Below are 13,893 nucleotides of genomic sequence, written 5' to 3' on the forward strand. Positions count from 1 at the left end.
CAGACAGAGAGGGAGACAGACAGGGAGAGACTAGGGTCAATTTTTATAGCAGCCAATTAACCTTCCAGGATGTTTTTGGAGTGTGGAAGGAAACCGGAGCACCCGGAGGAAACCCACGCAAACACAGGGAGAACATACAAACTCCACACAGATAAGGCCATGGTCGGGAATCGAACTCATGACCCCAGTGCTGTGAGGCAGAAGTGCTAACCACTTAGCCACCGTGCTGCCCCATGCCAGTACTTGAGTACAATACAGTAAACAAGTAACACTACAACTCAACACATCTACTAATAGTCTGGATGGGTAATGGTGTGCAAGAGGTATTTTCTGTGCCCATTAGCATGAGAACAACTAACAGGTTTAGAGCCAGTGAAAGAGGTGCAGAGACCATGGAGGATTGGAGTCAAGGGGCAGAGAGACCAAGGAGGAGGTGTGCAGTGTAGCTGGTGAGCAAAAGTTATAGGTAATGAGAACAGGACAGAAGAGGGCCCTGCTCACTAGAGCTTACAATCTAAAGGGAAAGGGGCAGACAAATGATTGACACATGGGGGTGAGCCAATGTAAGGGGATCTGAGGACAAGAAGCAAGAGGGCAGAGATGGAGGATGAAAGAGGGTGCGGTATACTACATGGTGAAATGGATAGGCGGAAGACTGGTAGGCTTTTATGAACGTTTATGAACCGCTTAAAGCTATACAGGTCAGAGGAAATAATAATAGCTGATATCTCAGCCCCTTGCTGTCCGTTGTTTTATATAGATAAGTTGATCCAAAGATTTACTGGGGTTGTTGTTTTTTTTAGAAAGAACAAAAACAAAATCCCACCTCAATCTTAATGCAATAATCTTACCTAGCAGTATTGTTGGGCCAAGGCCTAAATAGGAACTTACCGCAAGCTTAAACCATAGACTAAGAGACTTCAGGCCCCATTAATGTGATCTATGCCATGGTCTTGTTAATCTCTTAAAGCGGACCTGTTGGATGTGAACCAAACTGTATCTCATTCAACTTTGTGATGCTCTTTCATATTTCCTTATTCAAATATATACAAATATATTGTTGAAACAAATTGGATAAAAACTGGGGACACAATCAGTTGGCAAAGGGGATATTGTGTGGACTCAGCTTAAATAGCCGGGGGGCCGATGTTTTGAGTCCCAACTCATCAATTAAGAACCCCTGTGATATAGTTTTCTCTGTAATTATTTTCTAAACTTGGATAAAGATTACCCAATTTAAGGTACACTCTCTTGGGGTCAAAAGAGTGTCCCTTGGCTCTGTCTATTTACACTATTTGCAAGAAATGTACCCTTTAATGAAATGCTAGACACAATGAGACACAATGCCTCTATTTTGTTTTATAAATATGCATTGATATATGTACAATATTGCATATATTATTCTATATATATAGGAAACTACACAAAATGTATTTTAAATGCCTAGAATAGCTTTTAAAATGACTGCAACATTAACATCTGCAAGAAATATAAATGCCTTTGAATTTGTACCATTTGTGAGGTTTGCTGGTTGGTTGTCATTAGATGGGTTCATAATTTGTTGCCAATGAAGAATATATGTTCAATATTGCAAAACAATTTTTATTTCCTGCAAATCGCTATCTTCCTTCTTGTGTTCCTGATATCCATTAGTTGTTTAAACCCATCCCTTCGGTCTCTCAGTCCAGCTCTATAGAGTCTATATTTTAGAAAATAAACCTTCCAAGTTAAGTATTTTTCAATGATAAAAAAGAAAAATCAGTCAAGAAAAAAGAGACGATTGTAAATAACGAAATACCCAGCCTTATATTTAGGTTTGCGCGTTATTCATATTGCCAATATTATAGTGAAATCATTAATTTTAAAATTATTTTCAAATCATTGATTCTCATTTTCATGTTGCCTTATGGTGAAAATAAAGTATTTACTAATATAGAAACTTCATCCTGGCCGATTTCATCCAGGAGATATTTGTTTACCCCTAAACTTGGTTGGCAATGACTTTATGACAGAATTATCCTGGCCTCTAATAATTAATTGATATAAAACACGCTATTTATGTAAATTACTTATTTGAGCCAGGTTCATTTAGTGAGAAGGTCATTGTCAAGTTTAGGAGCTGATAAAGGTCCCCCCCACATGAAATGGGTTTGATTCACCTGTATGCTGTGTTTGTCTGCAGAATGATCCAACCTCTAACAAGAGAGTTTAACAAGACTTTAGTCAGGACTTTCACTGTTCTTTATCAGTTCATACGTGAATAAACGATGACTTAAAAAAGTTAACACTCGGATACAGAGAGTTAACCCTTATTATGATAATGGAAAACTGATTTAAAGATTCTTAAATAATGTATTTTAACCGAATAGGTAGCAGAATAATTAATACTAATACTTTATAGATGATCTAATTCAGGGTGGCATGTGAATTAAAAATATAGATAGTGATCTTTTTTAATTCATGGTGGTGTTCCTTTGTAGGGAGGCTTTTCATGTGATATGAGTATATTTTAAACTGTGCTACAACACTGTACTGTGATATGCAAAGTAGTGACTACATTTCCTTGCTTTTTAACCAACCTGCATATAAGTCTATATCCCTTTTCATTTGTTTTGTTTCTATTTGTCTTTTTGAGTTTAAAACATTTAGAATATTCTCTTTTGTATTTCCTTTGTCCCGCTAAATATCAGACAATGGTCGCGATATCAAAGGTAATGTGTGGTTGACGAATGTCTTACTTGATGCTTTAGAGTGCCACTCTGCCTGGCATGTTAACTTGCCTGTTGCATGACTTATAGAGTATGGTGCCCTCTGCTGGCCTGATAATGACTAGGTGCATTTTCGAAGCCGTATTTGTCTTGATGGCTAGCTAGCAAGCTTTCTCTGTTGCAACACACAATGACGTATAAGTAGACTAGTAATAAATGCTACATATCAGCATGAAATTATTGAAATTAAAAATCTGTGCAGAAATAAGTAACTATACTCCTAACCACTGATTTATTTTTAATTTTACAGGGTTGGAGGTACAGTAATGAAATCTATTTAACTCCTTTGCTGCCAGACACATCACTATTCATTGCAATATTTATCCTCTGGTAGCAAAGAGGTGAATTTCAAAGAAGCAAAATTTGCATATTTTTCTTCATTTACTCCTCTTTTGTCTCCTTAAAACTAGTTTCACATTCCTGGATGGCAGGGGGTATGGTTTTTTTAAGTTTAGCTATTCATGCATGCTTTCCTGAATTGCAATGCCCACTGAAATGGTTTGCCCTGTGCATAGCTCTGCTTATTGAATACCATGTGCATCTAAGCAGTGATTCTCAAACCTTTCTCAAGGTTACTTGTGACAGGCTGGGATTTAAGAAAGTAGCTGATTCAGATTAAATACAGAGGTCATATAGAGGACCAGCTAGTTTATAGCTCAGCTCATCAAATTACATTTAAACAGCAACATTTATTTATTGATATTGTATCGGTATCATTTCCCTGCGCCAAATACTGTATATACGTATGGATGATACCATGTAAATTTAGAGAATGCCATTTTTCCAACCTGTTCCGTATCCATTGGTAGAATGCTCTACTACCGTTATACCCACATATTTCCTAATTGCAGTAATCTGGTATGAATAATGTAATTGGTTGTCAAGTTGGTTTTTAACATCATCTAGATCAATATTGTATTTCATTGAAGATTGCCACATACTGTACATAGTTACCAAATGTCCAATGCCAGAGGTGATCAGTATAGGTCTCTGTTATATGTCAGTGCCAGAACCTTGCTCAATACAGAACATGATGGGGATCCTAGGGAAGGAACCCCCCACCACCAAAGTATTAATATACAGAATGGAGGGAATGTAATAGAAATGTATTAAAAGTGAAATTATATTACGAGTAGTTGCTCACCAGATGTGTACCCCAGAATACAGTGCTCTCAGGCCAGCATTATATAGCACCAGTTGTAATGATGCACAGAAAGGGGCTGGATATAATCACAATATCTCTCTTGAGCATTGAGGGAGGAGAACGGTACAGAAGAGTAGACAGCAGGTGCAGGACGGCCCAGATCAAGACTGGATTGTGGCACAGCCCAGCACGAGGAATGGTGTGGGGGCATTAAAGCGTTACTGGGGACTTGACTTTAAAGCATTTAGTGGGGACAAAGGCAATGAGTATGGCAGTCAGAGAGGAGAGAGGGCAATGAGGATGGCAATCAGACAAGATAGGGGGCAATAAGAATGACAAGTGGACAGGAGAGGGGGCAATAAGGGTGGCAATCAGACAGGAGAGGGGGCAATGAGGATGGCAATAAGACAGGAGAAGGGGCAATGAGGATGACAATCAGAGGAGAGGGGGCAATGAGGTTGGCAGTCAGACAGGAGAAGGGGCAATGAGGATGGCAATCAGACAAGAGAGGGGGTAATAAGAATGACAAGTGGACAGGGGAGGGGGCAATAAGGGTGGCAATCAGACAGGAGAGGGGGCAATGAGGATGGCAATAAGACAGGAGAATGGGCAATGAGGATGACAATTGGGCAGCAGAGGTGGGCAATGAGGATGGCAAGTGGACAAGCGAGGTGAACAATGAGGATAGCAATCAGACAAGAGAGGGGGCAATGAGGATGGCAATAAGACAGGAGAGGTGGACAATGAGGCAATCAGACAGGAGAGGGGGCAATGAGGATGGCAATCAGACAGGAGAGGAGGCAATGAGGATGGCAATCAGACAGGAGAGGGGGCAATGAGGGTGGCAATCAGACAGGAGAGGGGGAAATGAGGATGACAAGTGGACAAGAGAGGGGGCAATGAGGATAGCAATAACACATGGTAGGGGGCAAAGAGAATGGCAATAAAGCATTCATTAGAGGGTGCAATAAGGATGACAATAACAGATATGACAAGGGCAATGAGAGATATGACAGGTGGCAACTTATTTCAATGTGATATGAGGGAGTCTGGCTGTAGGGGAGAAATGTAATTAGAAGGTAAAGGCCATTTCAAGTATGTCCCCAGTTATGCTGCTGTGCAATGCAGGGCAGCCCAAAGGACAGACCACACACAATGAACAGTTGTGTGTTCGTCGTTGCAAACCAAACGCCCCTTCCATGGGATGGTCACACCCCTCAGCATTCAAGCATTTGGAAATCACCCTAGAGAAGTTCTACATTTGCCCCTGCTCACGTACCAGATATTATTAATAAACGGATATCACAGAACAGAGTCTACGGAGTTGTCAGGAAGCTGCTCCTTTATTGCTTTAGAAGTCTGCATCTGGCAGGCCCTGGGCCACCAGATTATACCAAGAAATTCAGCCCAGGTTACTGCAATTTATTAAAACTAATCAGAACAGACCATTGTGTAGTAGGGGCGTAGGTCATATTATTGGATGAAGCTGGGTACACACTAATGCAATCTAACTTCAGAAACGATTTCTCTAATAATTTTGCCATCGACCGAAAGTCCCAATGAGCATAGAGATTCATGCGTACACACCTGTACACACCTAGACAATTTACCATCAGATCTGACATCATCATCTCTCATAACCATCTGCTAAAAAGATTGTGACTCTGTACACTGTATAGAGATCTGCCTGGACGTCCGGTTATGAGTGTGTACACACTCCCACATGTGCCCGACATTGTTCCATCGTTATTTGTGATTTTTAGGAAATTTAGAAAACCAAATTAAATGATACGATGTACTTTAGTGCGATAAAACATGACAGTGGGAATGCACGCACTCTTGAAATATCTGACCAAACTTTCGTTTATCATGAGATCTGCGCAATAATTGCATTAGTGTTTCCCTGGTTTTAGGCATTTAGACGATACAATACATGCCTGCAAGAAACAATCTGCTTTTAAAAAAATCCAGAAGTATTAAATTTAGAAAAACATCTCCATTAAATCTCAGCAACTATACTCTACAACTGATTTAATAAACGTACAGTAGCCCCTTAATCATTTAGGGCAAGTTAATATGCCTAATGCAATAAGATTTCATGTTACTTGACCAGATTCCTCTGTTGCTATCAATACTTTGAAGAGCAGCTGAGATTAGGCGCACAATACACAGTCATTGCACTCTTTGCGAATCTACAGTTCTGGATACCACAAGATGACTTGACCATTAGGCATGATCAATATGCACTTATTAAAATTTCATTATTTCCTGCATGCTGGTAGTGACATATTAATAATAGCCTGGGAACCACAAGTTGACAAAGCCTATAGCTGGCCTGGCAGGGTATTCTGGGACTTCTAGTTTGACAACACAGGTTGGTCAGTCCTCGCCTATAGTATATTGTTCTACAAATGAAAAACATTTAGCAAAAATTGCTGATAAAATATACATATATAATATTTATTCTGTACAACACTGTTGTCAATCAATGCCGGTGGCAAACGATTCAGTGCGGTGTTTGAATGTGAAATTGCTAGCTTGCATGCTGTGTATGATTATTATGTCATAATACATTGTATGCATACTAACCATTGCATTTGTTTATTGTTCTCATGTAGTTATTAATCTTCCAAATGAATGTGTACTGATATGAAACATGTTTTTTTACCTACATGCAGAAACCCCAGTTATAAATGATTATTATTGAACATTACATTTTAATGTGTTTTAATCTGTTATCTCTGGATTACTTATCATTGAAAATGTGCACCTTTCCAAAAGTATTCTTAATCACATATATTTGAATTTAATGCCATAGTGTATACCGTCACAATCTTCTTGCACTATTGACCTTAGAATATCATTTTGGTGCCCTTAGACAAAGTGACTTGTCGAACGTCACAAGGAGCTTGCGATAGATTTCTAACACGTTCCTTAGTGCCCTTAGCAATTGAGCTGTGCTCCTTTAAGTTCTTGTGTAAGGTCAACATTTAGAAACTGCAATATGGATGGGCTAGAAAGTCATGGACTGGCCATTAAGGCTTGAATTCACAGGTGTGAAGAGTCTAGTTTAGTCTATTATTTTTAATTCCCTTCTTCTAGTAGGGATCAATGATCCCTATCTCTGCTAAGTAACTGTCTCTCAACATATGTAGCTGGTCTGATATAGTTAGTAATAAAAATCTGAAATTGTTATTATTATTATTAAACCATGATAGTGTGATGTCATACTGCTTACTGAAGAAGCAAAATATGAAATTATCTTGGCCTATGCTTTTAGCTATGTTCATCAGCCATGGCAATTAGAATATTGTAAATGGTAATGCAATTGTGTTTCATATTGCATTCAGGACCAAGTTTGCTGTTTATTGTTCAGTGAGATCCACGTTAGATCCAACAAGGGCAGCACAAACTCAATTGACAGATATCTAATAGATATGTTATAGATTACATTTATTGTTACATGTATCTTGATAGATCACAAAACATCACATAGCAGGTCATCAGCTACAGGTTTGTAGAGCCTATCAACTTACTGAAAAAGTGAACAAGCCTAGGGGGATTTTAAATCTTGTCCCAGGAAAAATTGCAAATGTGCATCTTAATTACTATCCTATCAATGAAGGCTTTACCAGGTATTAAGACCATAATATGAGCATGTACAGACAGACTGTTTTACCCCCTTTGAGGCTCATCAGTATAAAGTAAAGGTTTTCTGCACAGCGGGTGAAGCACTAGCCCTCATTGAAAAAAGAAATAACAGCTCCTGTAAGGAAAGCGCATGCCATCAGTATATCATATTTTACATCAAAGTTTCCTAATGGACTTTGCTGTACAGAATAAGCATTTATGTTTAAATAGAGCTCACTTAAATATGTGTTGCTGCTACAATAACTTCCCCAAGGGAGTGATGGCAACTTTTTATCCAGGTCTGGCGGTCTAGCACCGCAAATGGATCATGGTACTGTAACATCAGCCTAAATGTTCACAAAAAATATTAGGGCATCCCAGTAGTCCCAATAAATAAAAATAAAATGCAAATTATCATTATTATCATTGGATAATGATAATTGGATTATTATCATTATCCAAAGTGTGCTTTCCCAGCCTGCTTTGACCATACCCTATCCAATAGGCTACAACTTCTTTTGCTCGCAGAGGAACAAAACAAGACTGTGGAGGGCAGCTTTTGCCACCAGAAATATTTAAATTGAAATGATAATTTTCTCAGACCACAGACTATTGATGCCCTAGAACTATCAGAATTAGTAGAAATCTTATCCTGTAACGGGTTTACTGTGTTTGATCCTCATTCTACAAAATGACAGCTAGAATCCAATTGGTTGCTATAGGCAACATCTCCACTTTTTAAACCCGCCGGAAACACGCAGCTTAATCCATTCACCCTCAGTCTGTAACAGAGATTAGTGAAATTTTCAAAACTGTTTTCTCATGTTTGAATGGCCGGCACCACAAAGCAAAATATCTTGTCTTCCACCCAGTTGTTTTTGTCATTTATAAATTTAAATTTACAAGTACAGTGTGAAAGCCAAATTGCAGACATATGGCTAAAATTCTGTAAAAGTGAATTCGTAACATTGTATCACAGGAACTTTACAACTTTGGAAAATGACTTGTCCTCCTCAAAACAATTCGCATGACATTTCAGTGTGATTTTGCTCACCTCTTACCTGTAGCATCCTGTTTGTTTCAATTCCCTCCGCACTATGTAACACTGCCCATGTCACTTGCAGCTGTCATCACTAATATAATGACTAGACAGGTCACTGCCTCCAACAAGATCAGTACACTCAACTCCTGAAATACTATGCGCTTATGAACATTCCGATGATCTGATTGGCTGCAGATTGTTCTTTCCCCACCCACTTTAAAACTGGCGCTGTACCGATGTGCAAACAATGAAGATTCATAGTTAAAATGTGGTCTGACCCTTGTCAAACGCACCTAAAAATTAAGGGAAGTCTAAATAACATTCAAATGTCGGAATGCTTTATGTCCGTATACTAATTGAAGCATGAAAGGAAATATCTATCTTCTTATATGTGAGACCAGCAGAATCCTGGGGGACACTTACAGCCCCTTGTAAGCCATGGTAATTATTTTCTCAAAACCAATTTTTTTTAAACGCTTATTCACTCACAACATAGAACTTTTATTATGTTTTATAGACTGCTCTCTGCTTAGCAAAAACACATAAAGCATCCTTCTAGAAAGACATAAACGTGAACTTTGAAATGCATTATTAAATCAAATGCATTCTAATAAAATATATAACTTACACAATGTGAGTATACAGAACCAGTCAATGAAACTAATCTACATATCTCCTGGATCAATAGAGTTGCAGTGCTTAAAAATAACTTTGTAGTAACTTCAGTATCTAAGATACTTTATTACTTTATTTACTTTAGTTTTTAGTGCCAGAGCTAATAAAATGTATCCCTCAATTCAATGTCTTATCTAGCTCTGAGAGAGATCAAATTAGTGATTTTAGTGAGTCATGGAATTATTCAGAGATGAAGTTGAGCTGGATAATTGTACGGTCTACACTATTCAAGTGGAACAAAACTAAACAATATTTCAAGGTTCTGGAACATTCTATACAGTATCCTCTTTTTGGATTAAATAGAGCCACACATCAATGAGCCAGTTTGTGAAGGCATAATGTAGTTACCCATGATACTCCAAATACACATATGGGATGTTTTATCTAGAAAATCCTGTAAACCAGAACATTTTTAATAATTGTTGCTTCTCTGTGTTGATGTTTTACACACAGACCTGATCCCCGAATGCCTCCGGTAATTATGACTGTGAGAAGCACTGCTAACTAATTTAATAAAGAGACCAGTGTTAAGGGCAGTATGGGGAATAACTAGGGCAGTTCTTATTTTTCATTTATTATATATTAAGCATATTGCTCAAATTGATGAAAAACTCCTTTAACTGAAACTCCTTAAGTCCTACCGGTATAGTGGATCTACTGAATTGTTCCGTATGGCCTCCAGTCAGCAAATTCGGAGACTGTAGGGCTAACCTAAGTCAGTATTTATTTTACCATTTATATATGGAGCTTTTATCAATTTGATTTTTCATTTTGTGCTTAGTTTCATTTTCAATGAGTGGGTTTCATAAGCAGAACAAGGCATTAGACGGCTTCAGCACAGACATAAAGACACCCAAATATAAATACATTAACAATAAAAAAGTACTACTGGATGAGCATCTAACTGACACAGAGGTGTTATAAATGGAACACAACTTTATAGTTGCAGGTTAATGACACTCTAACCAAATGTCCCTTTGTATGTGTCTAATGGAATTATTTCAAGATTAATGTACAATAATTTGCTTATTATAGGACTTGCACTATTTACTATACAGTACAATAAGTCTTCACACAAGGCTGACATTTAAGTAGGCTTCTTGTGGTCTCTGTCTCTGGTTATCTCATAATACAGTATCTTAGAGACGTGTCCCATGGGCACGGGATGGGTATGACAGTAGTTAAAGGGGTGACACACACAACCCCCTAAGTTTGTTCATTGTCTACATAAAAGGATATAATCAGACTATGTCTAGCATTCCCTTTACCCTGTATTAGGAACTATTAAGCAAATCAATGTTTTGGTGTTAGAGTTCCTTTAACTAGTTTCGCTTTTTCGGCCTATATTGGCAATTAGTATCCCAATCCTAAAGCATTTCTTGTATTGACCACACAGCAGTCATACAATAGCCTTGGAGTTACTTCCATTACTAATATACCAGAAACCATAAAATGTTGCTGATTTCTATTTGACATTTGAACACATTGAATTATACCTTATTCAGAGATGAACATGACCATTCAGTGTTTTTACTTACAGTATTCTCTCTCTCTACATTGATAACATGTGTTTTTAACTGCTTCCAGGCCCTTTTAATCATATCAAATCCAGCCTTTTGGGTTCTACATCTGATTCAAACCTGAACAAATACAGCACCATCAACAAAATCCCCCAACTCACTTTGAACTTTTCAGACATAAAAAATGAAAAAAAGGCATCATCACCTCCTTCTGAAAAAGCTATTATAGCACCTAAGGTTAAGGAACGAACACACAATGTTACAGAAAAGGTTACGCAGGTAAGACAAAGCTAAGAAACGTTTTTAAGACTTGTATTCTAAGTATACAATAGTTATAACAGACATTGGGATTTGTAACTGTGGCTCTCCGAGCTTTCTGCTTACACGTTATGTATGCCATCATTTATTAATGGAATCTAGTGTATGATTATGTATTGGTACAGAATGCAACCTAGGAACAGAGCTGCCTCTGGAGCAGTCCCTCATCTGATATGAAGCACAGTGGGGAAGGGATCCACCGATATCTGTCCAAAGGCTTTAGAGGCCTCTGTTCTGCTCTTGTGAGCATGTGCTGGGTCTGCCACAGGCACATTCGACCCCTGTCTAAACTTTTAGTTCCACAGTAAAACTGAAAACCCAGACAGTGGAAGTGACAACCCAAACGGTGCTCCACCAGTCACACACCGACCCCCGGCCATGCTTCAAAGAGCTGTGCGGGGACCTCCGGTGTGGTAAGGAGATCGCTAGGCTCCACTCACCCAAAAATAAATTTTCTATAGGTCCCAGTAATTGGGACATATGGCCCTTATGCGAACAATCAGTGAGTGCTGTCACCGGACCCTAACAAAATGACAGGCATTTTCCACTGTGTGTTGCTGCCAAGTGTAATTTATGGCGACATACACACCGGTGTTAAAGTTCTGCGTTTACCATGTGTTTCTAAAGTTAGTTAAGCACATTTAGACGGATGTGAGAAAAAAAAATCATTGTACCGGATTAGAAAATCCTTATTTGCATTATTTTACATTTTTTACATGCATTTAAGTTAAGTTGTGCTGCAGTGTACTTTTTGAACACTACTTCATTCCAGTGGACAAGCGTACACACAGTTGAAAATTTACCTTAATTGGGGAGCATTGTGTAAACACATATGACTAATAAGCATTTACATTTGTGTTTCCACGTAGATTTGCCTTGAACAAGGTAACATCCTGTTTTGTACTAGACACATATATAAAAATACCAATTGAACACATTTGTAAATGCTGTGAGTGTTACTATCGGACCATGATTTATTTATTTTTTCACCTATGTTCTCCACATTTTACACCTGTTCATACTTAGTTTATTACTCTTACTTACTAGTCCTGCTATACTTGTGCTAAGCACAATGTTGGCCTGTACTGAGTACAGCTCAGCCCAGGACTCCCTGCAGACATTGCAACCTTTCAATGATTTAACAGACAGTTGTCTCCCCTGGATTCCCTGCTTCTTTATAATGTGCTTTACATGATAGCACCTTATGATTAAATGATAAAATATATATTTATTAATATTTTTTAATGCATGCAAAAATAAGTATCAATGTGTGGGGTCCCTGCAAAGGTCACTGGGATGAGAAATATTCATTGAGAGGGGAATAATTAATTATCCTTTTAATAAGCATAGCCTGAACAATCTGTGCGCAATAACAGATATCTGCTTTTTCCCGCTAGAATGGGGAACAGTGGTGGAACTAACACCGTTTAAGAAAGTGTGTTGGTTATGGGGCCTAGAGGTAAAGGAAGCCTGGTGATGCCAGCAATCTGCTGTAAGTTGCGAGGTGGGGTCTCCATGGCTCAGACTTGTATTTCCAGCACATCCCACAGATGCTCGATCCAATTGAGATCTGGGGAATTTGGAGGCCAAATCAACACTTTGAATTCTTTGTCATGTTCCTCAAACCATTCCTGAACAATGTTTGCAGTGTGGAAGTGCGCATTATCCTTCTGAAAGAGGCCACTGACATCAGGGAATACCACTGTCATGAAGGGGTGTACTTTTCTGCCACAATGTTTAGGTAGGTAGTGTGTGTTAAAGTACCGCCTCCGCCGGATTGCCGCCTTCCCATAGTGCATCCTGGTGCCATCTCTTCCCCAGGTAAACAACTGACAAAGTGTGATTGCTAGAAGTCAGATCCGTACGCTTGTCCATTTTTCCTGCTCCAACACATCAACTTCAAGAACTGACTGTTCACGTGCTGCCTAATATGTCCCACCCCTTTATTGCACAAGTAATTGTAGAATGCCCCCTGTGGATACGATCTAATTATATTTGGGCGCATTCTAGATATGCTTCTTAGGAGTTTTACAGTTACTGGAGGCCTGGTGGAGGACTACTACAGGAAAGAAGATCTGCATTGGATTTATGATGCTAGAGATGTGGTGGTGTTTGTATTTAATTATATTTTATATGGAAAATGCAACTTTCGCATTTATTGATAACAATATATTAAGATGATATTCTCTCTTGTGTATATGACACTTCATTACATAATTTTGTGTACAAACAGGTAAATGTAACTTTCACATTTGTAAATAACACTGTCACATTGCATGGCTAACTATAGTTGGGCATAAGTATAGCCTGGTGTACACTTGATGCAGAAATAACGAATATATTAATAATAATATTTTTTTTGCCAGCAAGGAAGAACTGCATATTAAATTGTGTCTTTATATCACAAATACTGTAATGAATATTTATTAGATTGGCTACAGTTATTTAAGAAAATGTGCAAAACCATGCAGCCCTGAATAAGCTATTAAGTCATGAATAGTAAAGATAGTTTAATTTAAATTATTGAAATGTTTTTTTTTCCTTTAGCCTCGGCTTCCAATTGCATAAATCTATTAATGTTGTTTAAAATATGTGATCTCATGGGGCAATTGAATATATATATACCCAACTTACTTCATCATCATCATCACCATTTATTTATATAGCGCCACTGATTCCACAGCACTGTACAGAGAACTCATTCACATCAGTCCCTGCCCCATTGGAGCTCACAGTCTAAATTCCCTAATATAGACACACACTCACACACACACAGACAGAGAGGGAGACAGACAG

General features: G+C 38.3%; 1 protein-coding gene across 5 annotated transcripts in view; it reads left to right on the plus strand.

Moving 5' to 3' along the window:
- KCNH7 (potassium voltage-gated channel subfamily H member 7) overlaps positions 1 to 13,893 on the plus strand; it is a 334,323-nt gene that overhangs the window by 216,157 nt on the left and 104,273 nt on the right. For 2 of the 5 annotated variants that reach the window (XM_075180750.1, XM_075180751.1), the window contains exons 5-7: positions 2,691 to 2,711; positions 3,179 to 3,202; positions 10,847 to 11,058. In XM_075180750.1, the coding sequence (XP_075036851.1) occupies positions 2,691 to 2,711; positions 3,179 to 3,202; positions 10,847 to 11,058 (257 nt within the window). The remainder of the gene's footprint in view (positions 1 to 2,690; positions 2,712 to 3,178; positions 3,203 to 10,846; positions 11,059 to 13,893) is intronic. The other 3 variants (XM_075180754.1, XM_075180753.1, XM_075180755.1) reach the window with 3 other exon arrangements.

This window comes from Mixophyes fleayi, chromosome 7, assembly GCF_038048845.1.
Source record: "Mixophyes fleayi isolate aMixFle1 chromosome 7, aMixFle1.hap1, whole genome shotgun sequence".
NCBI classification, from domain to species: Eukaryota; Metazoa; Chordata; class Amphibia; order Anura; family Limnodynastidae; genus Mixophyes; species Mixophyes fleayi.